We start from the raw sequence: 24,387 nt of genomic DNA, 5'->3' as shown, positions 1-24,387 counted from the left end.
AATCAATAATCGAAGATAGCCATCTGATTGTTCATGGTATTGGCAGTCTAATGGCGTTTACGGCATGTCTGTATGTTTATTCTGTGATTTTATACGATTTTTTGAACATATGCCGTTTTTGGTCGAAAACTCAGAAATCATGACGTCACTAAAACCTCGATATCTCAAAAATTTTCCGAGCGATTTTTTTGAAATTTTGTCACAATAAACCTCAATCAATTCCCTACAGGTACCCAAAATTTGGCGCGCCTGCGGCGCGCCGTTTTTATACTATGGCCCGCCGAAAAAAGTGGGGGCGTTTAACGCCCCCCCCCCCAGCAACTCGCGGGTTAAGGCATTGCATTGCAATTATGCTTTATAAATAACATGCAGAAATAAAAGCAGGTTCTGGCGAATCCTCCGTCTTCTGTTTGTTTTGCTGAAAACGCCCGTCCAAAACAAGAATATGACCTTTTTTTGGAAAAATCTGATTTCGAAAGGTCAACGAGCGTAGTATCTCTTAAGGACATGATGCGGAGTTTGTTAATGTAATAAGTGAATGAGGACTTTACTCCACAAGAAATCGTTCGGGTCGGAGCTTTCGAACTGTATTTACAAAACTTTGGCAGCGGGTCGTAATCAGGTTCAGGGGGCATCGGCCGCAAAATTGATGGTGTATCGTCAATCGTCATTGCAAACAAGTGCATGGCATGACGTTGAGCCATACAGCGTTAACTCCCGACTCCGATACCGAAGCCGGAGTCGGTAAAATTTTGACGACTACCACTCCGACTCCGGGCAAAACTGTCGACTCCGACTCCAACTCTGACTCCGACTCCACAGCCCTGCATTGAAAGCATCTTTGTCAGAAGAATAAAATGGCACAATTCACAACTTTGAACATTGTTGCTTGAAATGTATAAACTGACACCATCTAGGCTCAATCTTATAAATGCAGTAGAAGGTAGAATTGATATGGCACACTGGCCGAAGTTCAGCAGCAGAAAACGACCATCAGATGCAAAATGGTTTTCATGCATTTCAGCCCATCACATGTTGATAGTCCAAAGAATCATTTTGTTAGCTTGAATAACCATTTGTCGGCACTGATATCAGCGTAAATGTTACCAAATGCAGTGAATGGAAAAGTGTGACATTTTGTAAGATGGGGCCCTGGATCCGCATCCTGTTGTTAATAAAAAAATGCCATTTAATGAACAAATGATTTCAGCTCCATGTCATAAAACTAGGACATTAATTAGAATTTTGATTGACATTTGCATTCAAAATGGTCATCATGCCATACATGCCATGCCCATACCTACCACTTATATCTTTCTGAGGTGAAGGGCGTCGAGCTCCTCTCCTGGACTGCCACATGCTGATATCTTTTTTTTCACTGTGAAAAAGAATGCAACAAATACAACAAACTTTTTATCCGTCTTCAAACGTCAAATTGAAATAAATAGGTATCAAACAAGTCATACCTATCATTTTGGAACATTCAACTATTCTTTACATAGCAGTGCAGCTATAAAAGTCACGGACAAGGCCCTAAATACAGCGGCCTTGTCCGATATCCGGTCACGGATATCTTATGGCGTCATTTCTCACATGCCAGACTTCAAAAGATGCAAAAAATAGATGTTATTATTTATTACTTTTAAGAAACAGGAACCATGTGGAATTGATCAAGTATCATCAAATTTTTTAATTAAGTTAATTTTCCGTCAAAATTTCTTCAAATATTTTCGCGACATGAAAACATTTGCGCTTTATTCATGACGTCACTAAGAAATCTAAGGAGAAATATTTGCTATGGCATAAAGGACGCAGAAGGCATTTGTGGCGGATTTTGTGCTTTTTCCGAGGATGAGGAGTGCCTGAAATTTATTTTCCTGCATTTCAATTTGAGTCATTTACTGGTCCACGATATCATTTAATATATATTCTTACAGGTCCAGTCTCGCAGATCCTTTTGCACCATAACTTGACTTCAGACACAACAGCCGGAAACCTTTCAGGAAGGCTCATAAAACTCGACTTTCTGAGGAACTGCAGAACACAAAGCTGAAGTGCTCTTAGGTATGGCTTCCTTAGTGTTGAAGACCCTGTCTATTTTTCTGGGACTATTCTTCATATTTGTTGGACTGACAAAGATAACACCAAAAATCAACGCAGAGCTTCATAGAGAGCTGGTGAGTGGTTACCTACTTCCTACCTATGTTCCAGTCTGCAAAACATGGCAGGGAGCTCGACAAGATTGTCGGGGCAGACAAAATCCTGCCCCGAATCAATGCTGAGTCAGAGGCAGCCCAATTCCCACCCCTAATTTTGTCTGCCCCGAAAATCTCGTCAAGCTCCCTGCCACCTTTTGCAGACTGGTGACTGTGAAAATTTTTTAACTTCTCCACCAGATTTTCCTGTTTCTGCCCCAATATTCCTGAAACCTGCCCCTATTTCTGCCCCGACCTGTGGTGTCTGCCCCGACGAGATCTCGTCGAAGCCTGCCACGTTTTGCAGACTGGCCTATGTTTACTGGATGACGGATGTATTCCTTCTTGCATTAAGTAATTAGAACAGGGAAGTATTGGTATTCCTGCTGTTTAATAGAGAGATAAAAAACAAAATGTTCAGGTGCTATGTTTTTCCATGTTTACTACATAGATAGAATTTACTACTACTAGACTAGACATCACCAAGATTTCCTGATTTTTCAGAAGCGAGAATTTGTGAAGTATTCCAAAGTCATTCCATTTGTGAAGGCATACAACATCAAGATTCACAGCAAGCAGTACCGCAGCTTTGTTGGAGGGCTGGAGATCTCTTGTGGAGCATGTCTGGCTTTCATACCTTTCAGTGAGTACCCATTTATCATCAATCATGTGTCTACAAGTGTGAGCATTTTTGAAGGCATTGATCCCTGCCTTCAAAAATCCAAGAAATTTAATAAAAAAAATGTAGTTGTAGGGTTTGTTCAGTCTGCCTGATAACCTCATTTGCCTGCCATAGATAGCTGTGCCCTTCATGGTCTCACTCTGCTGACCTCCCTGTCTCCCTGCAGAGCGTATGAAGCAGACGGCCAACTGCCTGCTGCTGATCATGATGCTGTTCACCATGTACACCCACTACGCGGTGGGCGACCGGTTCGAGCGCACGGCGCCGTCGCTCGTGTTCCTCTTCATGCTCGTCTGCCGGCTGATCGTTGACTACCAAGTGCAGCGCCAGGAGCGCGCCGCCGCCGACAAGACGGCTCCGTCGGCCGCCTCCGCCACCGCCGCGGCCACAGCCGCTGGCGACGGCAAGTCCAAGAAGACCGAGTGATTTCGGTCGATAGTCGGGACAGCAGCGGCCCTGTGTGTCGTGTCAGAGAGGAGGTGGGGCCTTGACCAAATGGGGTAGTGATGGCTCGAGGAGGGGGCAGGAGGCAGGGAGAAGTGAAGGTTGCATGGGTCGGGTTCACGTGTATTGTGTGCTGTGGTTTTGTGGGGCGTTTTAAGGTTCAGTTTGAAGTTGTGTTTCTTTAATGTTCCGATATCCTCGCGATGTTTTCACTCAGTCTTGTTTGAGGTTGTCTCGATTGTGAATTTCAGCACAAGCTCAACGATAAACAGCGAGGGCAATGACTTCAGTGTTACGTTGGATTGAATGAGTGCTCTGTGTACCTATATGTATGTAGATGAACACTGCAGTGATTGGACAAGCCATGCAAGAATGTTGATGCATGCTCATCACTGCTCAGTAGACTGCACCCGCGCACTGCACGCTTCGGTCTGTCAAATGCACTGCGTGAACTAGATAAGTAGAAAACGCTGCTAGCCTGGTACATGAACGATGTTTTTGTGGGCCCCTTCCCTTTTGACTGCACATTAGACCTAATTGTCGCGACAATCATTCCCGGGTCTCACTCCTTACTTGTTGGCTGTCATTGATGTCAAATTTGGCCGGCCCCTGTTGGCGGTTCCTTCTAACTAGCAGTAGTTTTTGTCTCAAACTCTCAGTTGCTATATCCTTGCCGTCTTCGCATGGTGGGTCGTTAGTATGGAACAGTTCGTTGACCAAGTTACTGTGTTATTTCTAATAATTCAGATGTCTCCAAGGCTTCTGTCTTTCCAGCTGGTCAGAATGCAGTATAACTCAGGTTTATGCATGCTCGTGTATACCGCCATATATTCGTTTCAGATCTGAATTCCGTGTGATATGTATTCCTTGCATATTCCCTTTGGTAGCCTCGTTTCTTTCATGTATTATTGCATGTATGATTTGCATGTTATTCAAATGCTCACTGTATTGCATGGGAATTTAACTAGTCAACCGCCAAGTACTATACCAAATGTACGATACCAAAAACTTCGTGTCATCGTGTCGCTAGTCATGAGGTTCACCGTGAGTGTGCCTGTAGTCAAACATACCTGTGGTAGGCGCGAGTGTGGGTGCGGTCCGCTTGTAGCGGCTACCCCGACACCGTGCCCTGTAACCGCGTGTGTGCCGACGCCGACCGGCGGACGCCCGCCATCTGTGTCACGTTTTGCACCCCGGATGTTTTTTCCACCACATCACTCAGCAATAAAGCGGCTCTGACGCGGCCAAGTTGTGTGTGCTGTCTGCCGGCTGTCGACCATCAGCCGGTGGTACGGGGACCAGACGATGTTGCGGCCGTCAGTCGGTGATGCTGTGATGGTGCGGTGGCCGTCTACCGGTGGTCGCCGAGGAATGCAGCAACCTCCCAGTCCCCGGCCGGCTGACCCAGTGCAGTACCCCTCCTCCTCCCTCCCGGTTGGTCGTCCGCGCCGCGGGAACACAGACCGATGACGTCACGGGGGCGGACATCCGTGATGACCTGATGGCTCGGTGGGAGCGAGAAGATGGTATCACGGCACGATACGGCTCCGGCAGAGCGGCGACGCCATGCATGGGACGGCCGGCTGTTTTGGTTCTCAGCAATCAGGCCGGAACGAATGAGGGAAAAATATAGAACCGGAGATCAACAGTTTGATTAGTTACGCCGACGTAACCTACATAATCCACTGCCTTGTCCGTACTGAGTGTTTTATGAAAAAAAATGAAAGAAGTGTTCGAGAGGATACACGGAAGGCTACGGCGGATCCAGAGAAGTGGCTATGGATCAGGACGCTGCAGGCGTATAGGCACTCAAAAAGGGGTTTCTAATAAAAAATCAAGTTTCGCTTGCTCATACACTGCTGAGCTGTAGCAGTTCAGAACAAGATTTCCTCATCTAAACGTTTGTTTGTCTTTTTGTGCTTTAGGAAGACGGAACCGAAACATACCGTAAAGTGGGGCTATTTGAGACAGTGGGGCTATTTGAGACAGTATTTAAAATCACTATAAAATGAAGAACGTTTGATTTCTATGTGATATTTTTGCTCAGGAAGGTGTAGAATCGAACAGTAAATCGCCTCAGCAAAATTTAATCATAAATTTCAATTTTCAAACGGTTTTTATATTATAACAATTTTAAATACTGTCTCAAATAGCCCCACTGTCTCAAATAGCCCCACCTTACGGTACCGTCAGTTTGGAGCTTGGACACTGTAGGACGGGGTGGGGCAAATATTCCCCCGAATACGCCAGTGACCGGGGCCTCCTTATGCCGTCAAGGGCTGCTCGGTGCTATATGTTGGGCTCCCCGTACTGTCTGGGTTGTGACCACGGCGGTTTCTGCACGAGGGAGAGGGGAGGGGAGAGCTGGCCGCGGCCATCGATCCGTGAAGACCGTCCGTCCATCGATTTCCCACCGACCGAGGACCTGTGGCCAGACCTCAGCGCTGTATGGCGCTGCACCGGCCCAGAGCGCCGGGCCCGTGAGTGCACACGATGTTATTTAGGGCAGGAGGCGAACGGCGTCGCCCGCAATTAGCGGACAATAGAGCCCGATCGAGCGACTCCGCCGCCGCCGGCCGCGCGGAGCCCTCGACAGGCGGAGACTGCACTGCCGCATAGGAGCCTAACCTGGGCGGCCGGCCGGGCGGCTGCGGGGCGGGGTCGAGGACAAGTTACGAGCTAGGATTAGGAATAAGTGATGCAGGACTGGGATTATTGGTCCGATGTGTGGGCAGTGGGATAGAAGGTAATAGGACTGTCCTTCCTGGTACTGACTGCTTCGTTGTGACTTGTGGATGAGCACGGGAAGAAGCTGATCGCTGTTTTTTTTTTTTTTTTAGTTCTATTCAACGCTACGGTAGAAAGGGACTTACGCATCCGAAACGTCGGAGAGGTTCGCAGTATTCCTGCTGATAAGCTTCTGAAAACAGTGGGGGAGGGGAGGTGGCTACTGCTCTGTTCCGTTTCAGCTGAACGGAGGAAGAATCTAGGCATGCATACGAACCCAGCCGGCAAATTCCTTCCCTATGAGGTGACAATTTACATCTTCATCGTTCGTATCGAGCACGCACCTGGCGTTCACGTTTCATCGCCTCTGTATTTCAAACGTCATCCGCCATCCAGCCACGCGAAATTCCATTTTTCGTCGAGTCACGCACGCACGCAAACACGTTCGCCAACGCACGAGCGCACGCTGGCACTCCATGCCTCGTGACCCCGTTCATATTGGCACGAGAGCCGACTGACCCAAATCGCTGCCTTTGCGCGACAAACCGTCAAAACAGCAGTCGGGCGGCCCTGTCGCCGCCCCTACCTTTGTGCCTGAGTTTGAAGCACCAGTGGCTGTCCGTCCACCTTACGGCCACAAACAGCGCGCCTATCTGTGAGAGATCAGCGCGGTGACCGGCCGGCGCGGCTGGGACGGACGGGCCACGCGCGGCCGCCGGTAACGGTGCCACGCCGAGCGTCCGTCCGGCCGGCCGGCCGGCGCCGCCCCAGCTCAGAGCAGCGCCGGCCGCCGACCGAGCCACACAGTCCCGTCTCTCCTCTCTTCCCCTCGCTGTCTGTGCTTCCCACGGCTGTCCGTTGGCGCCCGCTCTGTCGCCGACTGTCACGACCTCTCGTGCCGCTCGGCTGCTCTCGGCTGTCTCCGGCCAGGGTCACTGACTGGCGCTCTCTCGCGGCTCGGACCGGTACCGCGCTCTGAGGACGGGTGTCAGCGCGACGCGCGGTGACGGCAGAGGGTGGTGACCGAGCCGGGGAATCGTGCTGACGGCGCGGAGAGTCCAGTGTGGGGTGGAACGAGGCGACCGACTCGACTGACCCGACTGAGGTGGAGCATAGACAAGATGCAGACGGAAACGAGCCTCGTCTTATTGGCGGTGAGTACCGGTACATGGAGACGGGGTCGACCACGGGAAGGGTCAACTCGAGCAGCCCCAAAGTCGACTTGAATTGCAATATTAAAAAGGTTGATGAATGCAAAAAGTACATACTTCTAAGCCAACGGCCGAATGAATTTATCTCCGAAAAAGTGTGTTCAGTGTTCACTGTTCGTCCAACAAATAACTATTTTTTTATGCGCAGAGTAAGAATACAAATGACGATATAATTGATAAGTTTATTCACAAGGCAATGGACGTATTTCAAAACTGCAGTGCGTCGCTGTCAAAATAAGTTGTAAGTACAAGAAATGATCAAACAAATCGTTTTCATCTTCGGTTTTATGCGTAACATATAAATCCGGCTTTCCATCATAGTTTGCATAGTTAGCTTCCACGTAGGCATTCGTGGCTCGCGATACCTAGCTCTGCCTGCTCACAAGCAGCTCAAGGATTTCCAAACTTATTTGCTCTTCGAATGACGACCGAACGGGAAATGTTGCAATAACTGCATTGTCCACGCAGCCGATTACGAAACTACCTACGCATTTTCAACCCTTCTGCGCCTCTGAACATCGCATTGGAGCCAGTTTGCGGCCGCCTCGCTGTTTCGTAAAACGCCATCCGACTTCCGCGAAACGCCCTTGGGGACGGCGACCGCTATAGTCCGCGTGTTGGGTGCGCGCCGGGAGACTCACATCGCCCACCGGCGAACTCTGTGACGTCATCGAACACCAGGCACCACCCCGTCGTCTGTTGTGATATTTCGAATATTGTGTGACGTCACAAACTTTATGCAGGCTAGAATGACGTCATCAAACATTTGCTCGGTATGCATAATTAGAAACCGCCCCGTGGCCGCGGGCGGGCGCACCGGCTGAGCCGGGCGCCCAGGCACGTGCACGAGCACCCGATTCTGTGTCGCTGGCCGCCCGCGAGCCGGTGTTTGACCCTGGGACGAGTATCATCCGTCGCCCGCACGATACCCGTCCCAGCGAGCGATACTCGTAGGTGCGGAGGCAGCAAGCGGTCTTCGAACGGTCGTTTTTTAGCGTTCCACTGGCGGCTAGAGAATGGGCGAACAAAAAATCCGAGGTTCGAGCCTATTCAGGCGTGAGCTAGCGCACCGTCTCCATAAGACGTTAGAGATCGTTTTATATTCACACGAAAGTGGCTTCCGCAGCCTTGTCATCAGACACCGGAATTCTTGAATGCCTAGCTTTGTACGGTCGGATGGATAATTGGATACTACATTTTGATGGGACACTGGTGCTGAAGTACCTAATTATCGATATTCAGTGCGGCATTTAACCCGCGACCTGGTGGGGGGGGGGCTATTTTTTGCCCCCCCCCCCTTCAGACTTTTCGATATATCTCCAGAACCGCTGCGCCGATCGTCACCAAACTTTCAGTAGGGGAGAGTGGGGAAAGATGCCCAGGGTTTTACTTTGTCAGATTTTATTCGAAAATGACGATCGGAAAGCAAAAACTTGGAGTTTCAACGGAAGCCGACATCATTTTTCTCCAAAAATATCACACTTTCGTGCCTGAAATATGATAACTTTTTTTGCTATTAAGCATTTCCCTGAAGAAGTGAAAGGGGGCATCTTACCCCACAGGGTGGGAAAGACGCCCCCTGGCGTTGGGTAAGATGCCCCCCTGCACTTTAACCCTCGCCCGCACATGCCATTTTTCCATCCTAGAACGCACATGGGGGGGGCTGGTTGCCACCCCCCCCCCCGCGCCATTTCGTTCCTGTTGGAGATAGAGCTTAGCAGTAAAGACCAAAAAGATTCTTTGGGAAGAGACGAATCCAATGATACCCAGTTTTACCTTCTCAGGTCAGTCATTGGCCTTCCAGGTCAGGTCAAACTAAAAAATGTTGCTGTTTTGGGTCACCGTTGGATATCAAGTGCGCTGCTTATCAAATACCGATGACGATGCTGTTTTCTGGTGCCAAGCCAGCTAGAACCTCTTTGTCACACTATCCGACCAGAATTTTGCTGCTGAGGTCATTTCAGGTCAAGTTAGGTCAAGGTCAATTATATGTGTTTGTATGTCTGTGTGTGTCTGTGTGTATACTGATGTGTGCACCGATTGTTTTTGGGTCCATATCACATGAAATCATGATCTGAGAAGCTTTTACCAAAAATGCAGTCAAAAAACTTCACAAAAAAGTGAATTCAGCTTGCCTAAAACGCAATTATCTTAGATGACCTAGGTTGACCTTGACCCTGACCTTGACCCCTGTACATCGTCGAACAACATGTTCCATGATAGGTGGGAGGTAAGACTGTCAAAAAAGGCCGAAATCAGGGTGTCAAAAGCTCACAAGGCCCATGGCAAACGCAAGATGTTGAGAATTGGCCATTTGGGTCATGACATGACCTGAAAAACAAGGTCATATCTCCGAAACCAAAAATCACAGAAACTTGAAATTTTCAGTGGACATCGAGAAAGGATAGACGAGCAGCTATACGAAAAATCAGCTTTCTGGCTCTAAAAATGTTGAGTGCAGAGCAGAAAGACTGCCTGGGGGGGTGGCAACCACCCCCCCCCCCATGTGCGGGCGAGGGTTAAGTGACATAAATGGGCACGTGAATCGCCTGAACGAATCAGCAGTCCCTTCGAGCCTGCAGTAGACACCAAACGTCATCGTAAGGGCCCTCAAAAGTAGTCGTAAGGGGCTTCAGAGGTCATCGTTAGGGCCATCATAGTCCATCGCGGCCAAACAAGCCTCCGTGGTGGCGTTCGGAGACCACTGTGTGGCCCTTATAGGTCTTCATGATGCTTGAGGGCCCTCGAGCCCATCGTGGGGACCTCAGATGCCAGCGCGGCCCGTGGAGCCAACGTGGGAGCCCTCAGAGGATGTCGTGAGGGGCACTGGAGCCAATAATGGGGCCCACAGAGGCCGTCGTGAGGGCTCTCAGAGTCAGATGCCGCCCAAAAAGTCGCTGTATGGGCCGAGAGACCGGCATGGGAGCACCCGACCGTACTGGACTCTCAATAGTCCCAGATCGGCTTTTGTCTCTAATCACAAGTATGTAATAAATGATTTGACGGGATGCTTGAAGGACAGCCTACGAATTTAGGGGGGCGTCTTTCCCCATCAGGACAGGGGGCATCTTACCCCAAGGTACCGAAGTAACATTAAATCAGTACAATTTGTTAGCCATAAAACTACACCTTGAAACAAACTGTTTGGGACACAGTACACGCATGTTAATGTATCACGACTATAGCAAGGGACGCAAAAATTATCTACCTTCTTTGATATTTACATTGTTTTGACACCAAAATATTTTTTGAAAGCAGCAAATAAAAAACATGCAATCACCAGCCAGCCGTTGCCCAACTGAGCTTCTCAAATTTTTGTGCAGTTAACAAGGCAGGCTTCCGCTTTACGCTAAGAACATTAATTTCCAGGTTCGATTCTTTGTTTCGCCGCTAGAGGGGGTGGGGCGTCTTTCCCACCCTGGGCATCTTACCCCACTCTCCCCTACCCTCCCGGACATCAATTTTACACATTGTGACCAAATTTTTTTTTCCAAAGGCTATGATAGGTTGGCCAGAAATGACGTCAGAGTGACGTCATGTTCTGCCGTTTTCGACCCAAAAAAGGGTTTCGCGGGAAGAGCTGTCAGGCCTATAGCTTTGCAAATACAGAAAAATGATAAATACATAAAAGCTGTAGAATTGACAGGGCTACAATACTGCTATCTCGGATTTTTGAAATTTTTGGACTTTGACCCCAAAAATCAAAAAATAATTTTTTTAGATATAATAATCGAAAAATCCATTTTTTTTTTATTTCGCAAAAACCGGAATATATGTGATAGTCCTTACCGCCTTCCATCCACATACCAAATTTGAGATTGATACCTCTTTTTTTGGCGAAGTTATAGCGAAAAAACTGTTCAAAATTGATGACGTCAAATTTTCAAACTCAATTTTTAGCAATTCTAGACCCCGTAGCGCAAAACAAAGACCACCATTAGACTCCCCGTGACGAGCTGCATCGAATCAATACCCATTTTATGCAAAACTATCAACTTTAAAATTTGACCTTTTTTGGCCTGACCTTGACCTGACCTTGACCTGAACTTCACCAGAAAGTGACCTAAGCCGTACCTGATAGTCTTATAACCAACACCATTGAGTTGGAAATGAAAAATTGGCCATAAAACATGCATCACACAACCTTAGTAAAGTTGGGCTCATGTGACCTGACCTGTGACCTTTGGTGACCTGACCTGTGACCTGACCTGGTATTGTCAGTGACCTCTAATAGCAACATATCAACTAGGCAACTGGCGCCTTATCGCTGATTCTCGACAAAATGCGTTTTCCTCGGTGTTATAGCGCATTCCCTAGAAGACCCGTGAACGGTGAAACATTTCATCTTTGACCTGACCTGTGACGTCATCGGTGACCCCGAGGTCAATGAAATTTGGTTTCCCTCGACAAATTTGACAGGCCTTTCGAACGCCGTTTGAATTTTGCGGATCCGTCCAGTAGTTTCGGAGATACGAGGGGGGCAAAAAATAGCCCCCCCCCCCCACCAGGTCGCGTTATAAACAGACCCCACCAGGGCGCGGGTTAACGTGCGACCAACGTTCGTCCGGTACAAAGGATGGCTTAGTCATCCGGCCGGTCATTCTGAGGTCGTTCCCCAAGAGCGTGTCTCGGGCTCGGCCGTGGCCTAGTTCACCGGGGATCATCCGCTGAACCGGTTTCCGGTCGTTCCTATCGTCCGGCCTGAGCGTGTGTCATTTCAGAGGGTTCGTTACTGGGGCGAGTTCAACAGCCTCTGGCGTGCAGTCCGAGCCTTTTGAGCGACGGGACGGGGATCCTGAGCGGCGGCTACATCCCGAGGATGTATGAGTAGAGGCATTGTCAGTTTGTTTAGTCTAAGCGCATTTTAACGAAAACACTGGATTTATCTGTGTCAGACTTGGACTTCGGTTACCTGCGCTCTCCTGGGGACGAATTTCCCAAGGATTTTCGCAAGCGTAAGAAGGCGGCGCGTGACGGTGCTATTTTTGCGCACATTACCAATAATTTCTGTAATGTTCTAGCAATGGGCAATGTAGATGTTCTACATTCTACCAATGGGCCACTGAAGGTCATGTCACCAAGCAAGGCCAAGGCCACGGCATGGCGAACAGGGCGAACTCCACGTTATTCCACGCCAAGACGTCGTCAGTTTGATCACAACACATGGAGGCGGGAATTTCACTCCTCCTCCAACTCGCTTCTTGGGCCACGTGGTGTCATGGATAGTAAACGGCGATTGGAAGGTCGTCAAATATTATTTAGCGAGTAGTAAAGTTATTTTCTCTTTCACCAGCAGTCATAGAAGGTCACCTTTGCTCACGATATTGACAAGCTTGCACAAATTGGCTCTTGTCTCGCAACCTTACGAGAAACGTTATTATTAGATATCTCTTTTATAGCAGTTATTTCACTTGTGTCCTGAGCTTTGGTATGACTCGTCATCGGTTGAGCCTCTCAAAGAGGGGACCGTCAATAGGTACTTATGTTTTTATGTTTTTTTTTGTTTAACGCGTTGAGAAGCCGTTGACAAAAAAAAAAACGGGAAGGGAAAGATTCTCACCCCCTCCCCTCTTAAGCGGGGCGCGGATTAACTTTTGACACAAGCTTGTCGGTCGAACGACATCTATTTTAGCAGGAGGTATCACATTTTTTTTTCGTCGAGACACGTCTATTTAATTTTATTTTGACCTTGAAAAGTCAAGGTGAAAGTGTTGCCTAAGGGGCTAGGTCATGCTGCATGTCAGCCGATAAGCATAGCTGAGTCCAACATTTTTACTATACAGAGGTCAGATGGATCGGAGGAAAGGTATTAACCCGCGCCCTGCTGGGGGGGGGTGTTTGAACACCCCCCCTTGTGGTTTTTCGCAAATATCTCAAAAACGGCGGCGCGGAGCGCCGCCGTTTTTGGTACACCTTATCATACATCAATTCTACACATGTTGTGAAAATTTCAGACCAAGGTCATTCAAGGTCAGGTCACCAGGTCACTTGAAGTGACCTCACCTCATAAAAAGTTTCAATGTCTGTCATAGCTACACCAAGTGACCGATCGCTTTGAAACTTTCAGCGATTGCTAAGAGCAATAGCATGTACAAAATGTATATCTCAGAATTTTGATATCGATGACCTAAGGTCAGGTCAATTTTGCGACCTCCCCATTATAAGTCAATGGGAGAAAATTGAAATGCGCCTCTTTTGGACGAAGGACATTATAAACACTCCCAAACACCGAATTACAAGTGGTTTAGACACACTGAACATGAAAATGGTGTCCGTGACCCTTGTTTGTGCCCTGAGGTCATCTTAGGTCACGAATGGTATCTAACAGTTTTTCGCAAATAACTTTTGATAGAGACATGCTAGAGCGATGAAAACGCCTAATATGTGTTCAGCTCGACGATACGGATCGACTGATATGCAACATGACCCTTTCCGGTCAGGTCATGACCTTGACCTGAGGTCAAATTTTCAAGTTGACCTTTCAAGGTCAAGTTATAGTTCATTCGATGCGTCTTGACGAGAGGAACACGATACCGGTAAAAGTAAGCTCGTACAAGGCTTGGGTCAAAAGTTATTGCAGAAAAACTGTTTCCGAAAAAAATCGGCTATTTTTGCAGTTTTTGCCCCCTGCAGGCAAAACCGTTGACGTTAGGTCAAATCTGAGAGAAATACTCAGAAATGGCGTTAATAGGGCTATCGAATGCACTTTTCCGCGGCGCTGTAGCTCTATTGGTTCCCGAGTTATGCGTTAGCTTCTTGGAAATTTTCGACATTCGACCTGGAAATCGGCGAAATTTTGCCTTCAATGACCTCTGGTGACCTGACCTTTGACCTGACCAAAAAATTGACTGAAGTGATTTCGTCATTATTTTTTACGCTCTTTCGAACGCCGCCTTCCGCGTATCGCTACGTGGCCCAGGAGCCGAGTTACAAGGGGGGGTGTTCAAACACCCCCCCCCCCCAGCAGGGCGTGGAAATCCAGGACCCCCAGCGGGGCGCGGGTTAAAAGTGTCGCATTCCTTTCTCCAGTGCGGCGATCAGGAGCTATCGCAAATATTTGCCGGGGGGGGGGGGGGGGCAAACGCCTCTCCTCCTGGGCTCGCGCGAAGTATTGTTTCAATCAGATTATTTTCTAGTTATTCTAAATGAATTTATTTGTAGCCGCTAGGATTTCATAATTGTTCCTTAATCTTCTTTCTCTAAAATAACAAAACATGGATGCTTAGTGCCTAATCCACTTTTATGGACTCGTAACGTTTCTAATTAACCATTGTTACAAAGAAGACGCCAGTTATAACCAGTATAGCGCCTTTTGGGGCGACTAACGGAGCGAGCGAGAGGGTGGGCCTTACACGTGCGAAATTTCGAGGGGGTACCTCCAGCTGACTTGTGCACGGCACCCTACTAACCGGTCTCTAGCGATGTGCCAAATTTGAGCACAATCGGTTCAGCCGTTCTCGAGATCTGGAAGCGGCACCCTGCACGTGCGCACGTGCAAAATGGGTCCCAACTGACTTTTGCACGGCACCCTACTAACCGGTCCTTAGCCATGTACCAAATTTGAGCGCCATCGGTCCAGCCGTTCTCGAGATCTGGAATCGACCCCTGCACGTGCGCACGTGCAGCAGCACCCCAACTCTGGCACATGGATATGCATTGCCTAGTGAGTGCCTACCTACATGCCAACTTTCAGCGCAATCGGCCCAGTAGTTACCGAGATATTGCAACAATTACAAAAGTGACACCTCTTCGTTTTGCACGTGGCACGTGCATAAGGGGTCACCCACATGCATCGGGAATAGTCCAATACTTGGTAGAAGGAATGAAGCTACCCTACAAAAATTACCGCGTGTAAATCGGTCAAGTGGATGCTGAGATATAAGCCTCGCAGAAGCGTGACCACGGCCGGCCGGCCGGCCGGCCGCTCATACTCAGAAATTTCCGTTAATCTAAGGAAAGACTACGCTCGCTTCGCTCGCTCCGTAATCAGTAGTCAGTACTAGAGTTCTGCACGGCTGCAATTTTCCACAGCCTAGCCGCCCCGCAGCCGTGGCTCCACAGCCACAGCCGCCCACAGCCGTGGCAAACTGTGGGCAGCCAGCCGTCAGCCGGCCGTGATGAAATGCAACCAAATAGTATATAATAAGTTGTTTTTAGTTGAAACATATAGCCAAAAGCACATTGCAATGGGCTATAGATTCTCAAGCTCATGAAGCATCATAGGCTAAGTGGTTGTGTATCTGGCTTTAGGCCGAAGGCCTGAAGCCTGATGCGCATCGCATGCCTACACAAGCCCTTGCAAGGGGTTAAGAAAGATGGGTAGGTTAGGTAAGGTAGGTACCTACATCAACAGAAAACATAAACAACGAACCAGAATAGAAGCACTAGCAGTGTAGAATAGACATCTAATGCCAAATCCTGAAGCATGGTTGTGGGACAGAACAACAGACCCTGATGCTTTTCATTATCAATGTTAGGTATGGAAAATGAAACTGAAGTTGATGGACAAACAGTGATTGTCTAGTCAAAACTCTTGCTTCTTTCTTACCCTGCATATTTTCTGGGGTGTGATATGCCAGGCTTGAAGCAACCTTCTGAGCAAGTCTCCAACTAATTTGATATGCAAGGCATCAAAACACTAGTGAGCATCCAAGAAAGAAAAACATTCATCTATTTTGATTTTTCCAAATAATGATCTTCGCTCAAATCCCCAAGGACGTGCGATTGCTCTTTCAATCAAAAATTTTACTTGAGTCAAATGACGTAAAAAGCAAAGAAGTGGCAATAAATTGTTTTGTGTCACCATAAACAGCCATAGAAATCATAATTAATCAATAATAATGCTATACAGTTAAAAATTTGCTCTCAAACAAATATCAATTATCAAATTTTTACATTTTTAGAGGAAGACGTCATTATATTAGTAAAATCAACAGCTCGCGTAAGAAATATTGTGTTCAGGGTTTTCACCGTCATGTGAATTACGTGTTCAGGGTTTCCACCATCATGTGAATTAACCGTAAATAAGGTTCATACTCACTTATAATCTAATTCCATTGGCTTCGTTGATCAGCATTTTCTGTTAGCGGTCACTCACACGCCAGTTAGAACATAAAGCGCCAGTTTTATATTATGTAATTGGACTTGCCGAAAATCCAGAAGTACATCTAAGAGTTATTTTAGATAATATTTTATGAAGCCTTTACCTGCCTTTACCTAGGCGTGATTTCTTTTTCTATTACCTGAAAGAATTATTGAACGCTCATCTTCAATAGCTGTAAGGTGCTCTCCTAATGACCAGGTAAGATTGAGATTGATTTGAGGGGGATGTGACAGCAACATGTTGCATTTTCTGAAACTGTCAAGCTATTGATGATGAAGGAACAATTGGTGCCTATAATTAGTATTCTGTACCAGAGTGCAAACTCTTCTACAGCAAATGGTAAAACCATTACAGGTTTTCAAAGGCTTCACCACTTTCAATATTGCTGGGCATCCTTTGCATGATTTTTACAGGCTAGGCTGCTTATCAGAATGTAAGATTAAGGATTTAAAATTTTATATTTGAGTACTTAAGATTGAGCTTGAAATCTCACAGCCGTGGCCACAGCCGTAGCCGTGTTCTTGGAGATATTTGCAGCCGCCCCGGCCCACAGCCGTGGGGCTGCAGCCAGCCGCGGCTGCAGCCGGCCGGTGCAGACCTCTAGTCAGTACCTATTCAGCAGTCCGTTAAACCCTGCCTCGAGGCGCCATTGCTGTCCTTCCTTGGCCGCCACATTACTTGAACTCAATGTATCACCATTATTCCGGCTCATCACCTGACACCAGCCAAACTATCAATCCCGTTCCGGAGATCGGCTCGGCTCACCGGTGCCTAACCGGCCGTCAGAGCGCACGGCTCACCCGCCACCACCGGTTCTCAGCTGGTCCGGTCGGCTCGCGGGCCCGTCCGACGCAAAGTAGGGTACTGGGACGTGGCAGTGCGGCCCGTTTTCAGCAGGCACTGCCGGCGGCCGGCGCCGGATCAGCTGAGGTTCGCACGCGGTGCCGGCGAGCGCAGTGGTGGCGCTTTGTGGCTGGGGAACGGCTGAGTTGGCTGAGCGAAGAGGAAGGGGAGTCGGAGCGGAGAGATAACCCAGCGAGTGACCCGGGGCGTGAGACGGTTAGGGCGTTGGAAATTGGGTGTAAATTTGTTTGAGAACGTTTCTGTCCAAAGTGCCTCTATAAGTTAAAAATCCGTTCCCGTTTTGTAGCTGACAAATGATTAATCAACACTTTTAACTGACATGTACATGTATCTAGGTATGACTCATTACCGACTCAGAGTGCTGTGGAGACCCTAGTTACTCATCTGAGCAGTCGGTAACCATATATCCGCTCCATGCCGTTGAGCAAAAGCCGCATTCTGTGGCACTTCCTTTGTCATCCATATTTTCCCTCATCCCGTGCAGTTCCGGCTCTCGGGGATATGAGATGGCGCCAGGCCGTTGTCGGGGCGGGGCGGTGGACTGTCCTCACAGCCCAGACAGTCTCTCCCGGATCGCGTCGCTTTCACCTCGCAGTGACTCAGGTCGCAACTTCCGCTCGTCCGGGCGGCGAGTCGGCTGGGTCAATTCGTCACCATCAGGCGCTTAGCAGTTAGCATCAACTTTCAAGTTTATCTCTCCCACTTTAAACTATCTGCTATCCATATGTATATTGGTTAATGAGATTTAAACCACAGCCCGCCTTGCTGCGCCTGCGTATCGTTTTGCTTCCCTCGTCCGTCGCTGGTATTTCTATTTAAAGTGTGTCCGAGTGGCGCATAATTCGCACCTACCTAACAATGCACGAAATCGGGACACAAATGAGCACAGCACAAATGGGCGCTATTAGACACCATTTATCACCTTTCTCGTGTCATAGCGATGCCGCGTTTTTGCGCTCATCGCACTGTTCCATTCTTCGCCAGCCCATTGGCGTTCCGTGCCGTTGACACTCGCTGGCCAATGTGGACCAGCGGCAGTCATGCAATGGGAACAGAGCGGGCCGACTGGCACCGATACTGCGCCTGCCACAGCCGGAGGCCGGCGCCACGGGCACAGTCAGCCAGCCGTGAAGACCGACGGCGACATATTTGCACGGGTCGGCCGGCGTTCAGACACCACGCCAACACGGGAACGTTCACATGGAGCGGCTCGTGAGGTGCTACCGGTGCTGCCCATTGGAGGCCGCTTTGACGTGGATTCGGAAATCGATGCGTTATGTTGGTGCAGCGCATGTACGACTGCTCAGCTCGGTCGTGGTTGGGCATTGGACGTCGAAAGGTGAAGGTGCCTATTGCGGGAGGTTGTGTCCAAGAATGTTGATTGCTTTATACTCAAGGGCGCATTTGTTTGCGTGAATGGTGTGGTAAATACTTCAAACGGCAGACAGCGTTCTTGTATACTTTCTTGGAACATGAACTGCATGCATTTGTCAGGTCGCGATGAAGCAGCGGCGACAATCCAATCACCGGAGTCCGGACACGAGCGACCCTCCAATCGGACCTCCCAGCGGACACGCGGTGTCCTCTCCCACGCGCGGACAGGCCGGTATAGGTAACGGGAGTCCGGCAGGCGGTACTCGAGTGACGCACCTGCCAGCCGCCGGGCCGGCCGGCCCGTGGCACGCGCTCACTCATACACCAGTGGGAAATGACCCACAGGGCACTGTGCCAGGCAGACGACAGTGGCACCCGGATTTAGCACGAGTCTGTCCAGAACAAGGTTTTGCTGTGTGACATGTCATCTTCGATCGTGAATCGGGATTTTACATATTGTCGATGTCGAGTCAATATGCACGATATATTTATGCTTAAGTTGGTCATGGTTGTTTTTATGACTACTAGACAGAAACAGAAGCAAAACAGCCAAGTCATCGTTTAGTTCAAAGCAATAGCTTGGCAACCAAGTATTTTGTCAATTCGCTTCTTGTTGCTAGCGGAACTGTAGGCATTGTAATCTACTATATGGATATCATGCAAGAATGACAAGACTGGTATGTACTACTTACCCATTCGCGCACTCAATCATGCGTTATTACCCAGTGCAGCGGCCAGCGCGGTACCGAAAAAAAAACGCCGCTGGTTCTAATTCCCAGCCAATTGCCCGTGTTGACCCGTCTGAACTGCTGTTGGACAGGTCGCAGTGGCCACACCAGTCATGACATCAGACGGGTTCCACATATGTGTCCATGTCTGACGTGAAGACAGACGGGTTCGGGGTCAGATGACGGTGCCGGCTCGACCGGTGGGTTTGACCCGCTGCTACTGAGTGCTACCGTGTGATGTTCGACAGTTCGACTGGTGTAAAATCGAGATGTACGGGTTGTGAAGTCTCGGAGCTTATGATTTTCTGAAAGTTCATCTTACAGCGAAATAATTCCTGGCATTGAGGGTGTTGCTAAGTTCGGTATCATTTCAGATCGTGCCGAGGATCACTTATGACGTGATAGATCAGTGACCTGAACTGTTATGAAAATGCGGTTTGTGTCACAAGATCTGGTTAAAACCGAAGATCAGATACGCATGCCAACTCTCAGCTCTGTATATCCCTCGCCCGCACATGCCATTTTCCCATCCTAGAACGGACATGGGGGGGGGGGGGGGGGGTTGCCACCCCCCGCGCCATTTCGTTCCTATTGGAGATAGAGCTTAGCGGTAAAGACCAAAAAGATTCTTTGGGAAGAGACGAATCCAATGATACCCAGTTTTACCTTCTCAGGTCAGTCATTGACCTTCCAGGTCAGGTCAAACTAAAAATTTTTGCTGTTTTGGGTCACCGTTGGATATCCAGTGCGCTGCTTATCATATACCGATGACGATGCCGTTTTCTGGTGCCAAGCCAGCTAGAACCTCTTTGTCACACTACCCGACCAGGTTTTTGCTGCTGAGGTCATTTCAGGTCAAGTTAGGTCAAGGTCAATTATATGTGTTTGTATGTCTGTGTGTGTCTGTGTGTATACTGATGTGTGCACCGATTGTTTATGTGTCCATATTACACGAAATCATGATCTGAGAAGCTTTTACCAAAAATGCAGTCAAAAAAAAAAATCCACAAAAAGTGAATTCCGCTTGCCTAAAACGCAATTATCTTAGATGACCTAGGTTGACCTTGACCTTGACCTTGACATCTGTACATCGTCGAACAACATGATCCATGATAGGTGGGATGTAAGACTGGCAAAAAAGGCCGAAATCAAGGTGTCAAAAGCTCACAAGGCCCATAGCCAACGCAAGATGTTGAGAATTGGCGATTTGGGTCATGACATGATCTGAAAAACAAGGTCATATCTCCGAAACCAAAAACCACAGAAACTTGAAATTTTCAGTGGACATCAAGAAAGGATAGAGGAGCAGCTATACGAAAAATCAGCCTTCTAGCTCTAAAAATGTTGAGTGCAGAGCAGAAAGACTGCCTGGGGGGTGGCAACCCCCCCCCCCCCATGTGCGGGCGAGGGATAGGTATAGCTGACGGGTCCCGCACAAGCAATCGCGAGAAATCCATCAGAAGATGGCACCGCTAACACTGTCTGCTTCAGCCCGGCACTATCTAAATTGGGTATCAATAGTCACTAAATCTCCTAACGGCGCATGACACGCTCGCTTTTTTTGCCAGGCTCTGCTGAGAGGCGAAATGGTGACGTGGTCATAACTCAAAACGCCCTTTCTGCCACCCAAACCGCAAAAAATGAAAACGGTATGTATGTAGTCTGTAGACAAACCCATTGATGCGGCGAGAGTTTAGTCCCGTACAATCAAACTCGACCCCAGAGGGATGTAACAAAACGCGACCCCTGTGACTGTGGACTGACCTAGATATTTCTTCTCTATCTCCAGCTGGTGGCGGTCGGTGCGGCGAACGAGTGTGTTCGCGCGGGGGAGGGCAGGATGGCCAACCTCTGGGGTGACGCGCTCACCAGTTTGGATTGCAACGGACCGGACGGCAGGCCCTACCCAAAGTGAGTCGCTTCTTCGCATAAACTTAGCTGATTCAACAAATAAGTCTAGCCGTCAATTCAACCATATAGCCAATATCCATTATGTCTAATTGAAAAAGTCCATTTTTCTCTATTCGCACTTGCACCTTTCACTTATTAGCACTTGACATTCCCATTAGCCCAACTGATTTAAAGGTGAGCTCTTTGACTCTCATCAAGTGAGTTTCAACTGACCTGAAACCCGCCCTTTCGTTTCCAGGGCGGCGGTGGACGCCCTGGTCCGCAGCATGGCTCCCAGCCGGCGGGGGCGCACCATGTTCCGCACCAAGGACCCGCTGGACGTGCGGAAGGCGCTGCTGAACCAGTACAGCGCCCTGCAGTTCGGGGAGGACCTCAGCACTCTCCACCACAGGACAGGTAGGTATCGGGAGGAGGACTGACGGATGGCTACGCCGTGAGGACAATTAATCGGCATCAGCGAGAGTCGATTATAAGGATCAGCCGCGATTTGAGATCGTCTCTTTGCACCCCGTGAAAGTGTCCATCATGCACAGTATGATCATGTTGTACGATGTGATGTGATGTAAAAATGGTATGGGAAGCTTTTGATTATCAACGCTACATTAGAACGACCATGAATCAGTCATGAAAAAATCGCCATTGCTAACTCTGTCTCGGATGTGCTTGCAGCTCGGGCCGTGGCTGCCAACACCACCACGCCCACCACCGCCGCCCCAGCCACCACAAAGAAGACCACCACCAAGAAGTCGGGCATCACCACGGCCAAAACGACCACGGCCGCCCCTCCGAGCGCCGACCCCGCGACGGCATCGTGCGCCGGACCACCGGCTCGTCTCTGCAAGACGCGCTACAACACCACGGCACCCATGTTCGGCGTGTCACTGACATCGGGAAAGCCGGTGACGATCGTACAAAAGTTCCCCGACCTCCTGCAGCAAGTCATCTTCGAGGTTTGCGAGTGAGTGGCCAGTTAGGTGGACAGACGAGGGTGGTCAAGAGAGGATACTACAAATGCGGAACATAGTAACTCTTGATTGAATATAAGTGTGATCTTGATTACCAGAGTTTAGATAAAAATTGTTCGTAATTGGTTATGACTCATTACAATACAAGGATCTTTTTATGAAATGTTTTGCAATTTGCTGGTCCATAGTCTCAAATCGAAGCCGTTTTGTTCTGTGTTATGGGTTTTGTATCGTCAGTACAGGGTGCAAACATTGTTCTTTAACCTATCTCTCGAGATCCAGACTGATCTAACTCCAGCACTGTCATGTGCTCAGGCTCTGCATTTGCCAACTTCTGACATCCCCACCCCTCCGCTGCAGGACGAAGCAGTGTGACGTGCTGCACGGCGAGTGTGTGCAGACCTACACGCCACACCTGTTCCTGGTGATACCTCTCGGCCCGGTCACCCTCACAGGCCAGGACTACGTGCTGGTCGAGTCCGGCTGCGTCTGCCGACCCAAGTACACCGTCCAGGACACCGCCCTGCCACTGGACAGCTTCAGCGGCCGCTGAGAGCGCCGCCCAGTGGTCGCTGGTGGAACTATGACGTGATAGATGTCGCCGCGGTGTGGCGACGAGCTGGCCCGAGCCGGGCAGCGCTGGCAGCGGCAACATTGCCGAATTGAGCGATATCGTGTGTGTCAGACCAATGATCATGCAGCAGGAGACATCCCTGTCCATGGAAACCAAATCCTTGTTGGATAGGAGTTGAGTTACGGTCGGCGTGTGTACAAGGTTTCCAGACGTAGTGCTGCTGTGTGTTTGTTTACTTGTGAAATGAGCTATGTTGACCTGAACCGGATGCATTAATCGCTACGAGACACACTGTGTTCGACCGGACTAACACTGAATGGTGGCATTTACCAGCATCTCTCTTTTCCAAACCTCAGGACTTGCCCATCCTCATCCTTTATCATTCCATCCTTATTCCGAGCTGACGGTCATCCCACCCCGGCACCTGGTCAAGGCAGCTCCAATAGGAGCATACCTCTCGTTGACGACCGTTAGCCCGACTGGGTGGCCACTGGCCAGAGCCTGCCTCACCGAGGTGGTCGGTGGAAGTCCCGCATAGACAGGCCAATCATGCTCAATGCTCATGTCTCCCTTATCCATTTCATTCCATCTGGCATGACCCTAAATGATCCTAACCTAACTGTGGAAAACAATATGACCAACTAACAACAAAAATCGACCAGCAAGAATGGCATGTTTAGTATTCGTAGGCCGTAGTACTTTGACGTTGACAGTTACAGTAATTTTCAATATCAAGCAGCCTCTTTAAAACTCGAATTATCTTTTGATGATCAATGACCTAAGGCAATTGAGCATTGGATAAATTGTCAATCAGGTTGTATACAGCAATAACTAAATCATTTCAGTTCTTTGGTCACATAAACTAATCGGTAAGGCACCGCATACAAAGAACTTGGTTTGTCTCCCAGAAAATGATCCCTAACATTCTAGTAAAACCTGAACGGCCAGCTTGCATCTGTGACATTATTTGTTCGAAAGCATAACACATATTTGTGATGAAATTGCGAAGAAGCATGAGATTGAGACTTATTCACAAGGTGTTGCCGGCAACTTTGTAACGATGGTAAAATGCGTGTGTTGTTTTGTTACCTAGGTGTTTGATGTGCAGTTATTTATTTATAACATGCTATACAATTAAGACGTGCTTGAATATATTGGCTGAGCGGTATTTGTATTATTGCCTTGCCAAATATATCGTAAAAATAGCAAGCATGACTTTTGTGTGTTTTGGCGTGTAAAAACAAAAACAACGAATGATTAACTCTCGCCCCATAGCGGTGGTGTTGGGAGGGAAATGGGAGTCATGTTGGGTCACACTCCAAAGGCGCAAGAAAAACCTCAGCGCATAGCGCCACGAAATTCGACATAGCTTGTAGCCGGTTAGCCCGGTCAGGTCCGGGAGCAGCCCCAATCACCGCAGCCAGGGGGGCGTTTTTGGTTCCCCGTATAACTCCGTAATTAAAGAAGCTACGGAAACAAAAGCGGAACAAAACGAAAGATCTCCCAGATAAAATTCTACAGCATAAAATGTGACCTCAGGTAGACTTTAAAGGTCATATGTTAAGGTCAAAGGCAAAAAAACTATACCGTGTATTGGACAGGGTAGTGG

At 48.6% G+C, this 24,387-nt stretch overlaps 2 protein-coding genes across 2 annotated transcripts; both read left to right on the top strand.

Moving 5' to 3' along the window:
* The first annotated feature begins 1,815 nt into the window (after positions 1-1,815).
* On the top strand, positions 1,816-4,564 carry LOC122392730 (novel acetylcholine receptor chaperone-like). Its single transcript, XM_043387958.1, has 3 exons — positions 1,816-2,177; positions 2,700-2,838; positions 3,044-4,564. The coding sequence occupies exons 1-3, from the start codon at positions 2,067-2,069 to the stop codon at positions 3,301-3,303; spliced, it is 510 nt and encodes a 169-aa protein (XP_043243893.1). The 5' UTR covers positions 1,816-2,066; the 3' UTR covers positions 3,304-4,564.
* A 2,253-nt stretch (positions 4,565-6,817) lies between these two features.
* Positions 6,818-23,987, top strand: LOC122392728. Its single transcript, XM_043387957.1, has 5 exons — positions 6,818-7,202; positions 21,118-21,239; positions 21,478-21,635; positions 21,909-22,197; positions 22,565-23,987. The coding sequence occupies exons 1-5, from the start codon at positions 7,170-7,172 to the stop codon at positions 22,755-22,757; spliced, it is 795 nt and encodes a 264-aa protein (XP_043243892.1). The 5' UTR covers positions 6,818-7,169; the 3' UTR covers positions 22,758-23,987.
* Positions 23,988-24,387: the final 400 nt, after the last annotated feature.

This window comes from Amphibalanus amphitrite, unplaced genomic scaffold (assembly GCF_019059575.1).
Source record: "Amphibalanus amphitrite isolate SeventyFive unplaced genomic scaffold, NRLGWU_Aamphi_draft 000498F_arrow, whole genome shotgun sequence".
NCBI lineage: Eukaryota > Metazoa > Arthropoda > Thecostraca > Balanomorpha > Balanidae > Amphibalanus > Amphibalanus amphitrite.
Note: the sequence above shows the minus strand (reverse complement) of the source record. Positions and strands in the feature narration are given on the sequence as shown.

Excerpts from the sequence above, each read along its gene's own strand:
- LOC122392730 (XM_043387958.1), top strand. The coding sequence starts at position 2,067 with ATGGCTTCCTTAGTGTTGAAGACCCTGTCTATTTTTCTGGGACTATTC. Across the intron at positions 2,178-2,699 it reads CAGAGCTTCATAGAGAGCTG|AAGCGAGAATTTGTGAAGTA; the intron begins GTGAGTGGTTAC and ends CTGATTTTTCAG. Across the intron at positions 2,839-3,043 it reads TCTGGCTTTCATACCTTTCA|AGCGTATGAAGCAGACGGCC; the intron begins GTGAGTACCCAT and ends GTCTCCCTGCAG.
- LOC122392728 (XM_043387957.1), top strand. The coding sequence starts at position 7,170 with ATGCAGACGGAAACGAGCCTCGTCTTATTGGCG. Across the intron at positions 7,203-21,117 it reads CGAGCCTCGTCTTATTGGCG|CTGGTGGCGGTCGGTGCGGC; the intron begins GTGAGTACCGGT and ends CTCTATCTCCAG. Across the intron at positions 21,240-21,477 it reads GACGGCAGGCCCTACCCAAA|GGCGGCGGTGGACGCCCTGG; the intron begins GTGAGTCGCTTC and ends TTTCGTTTCCAG.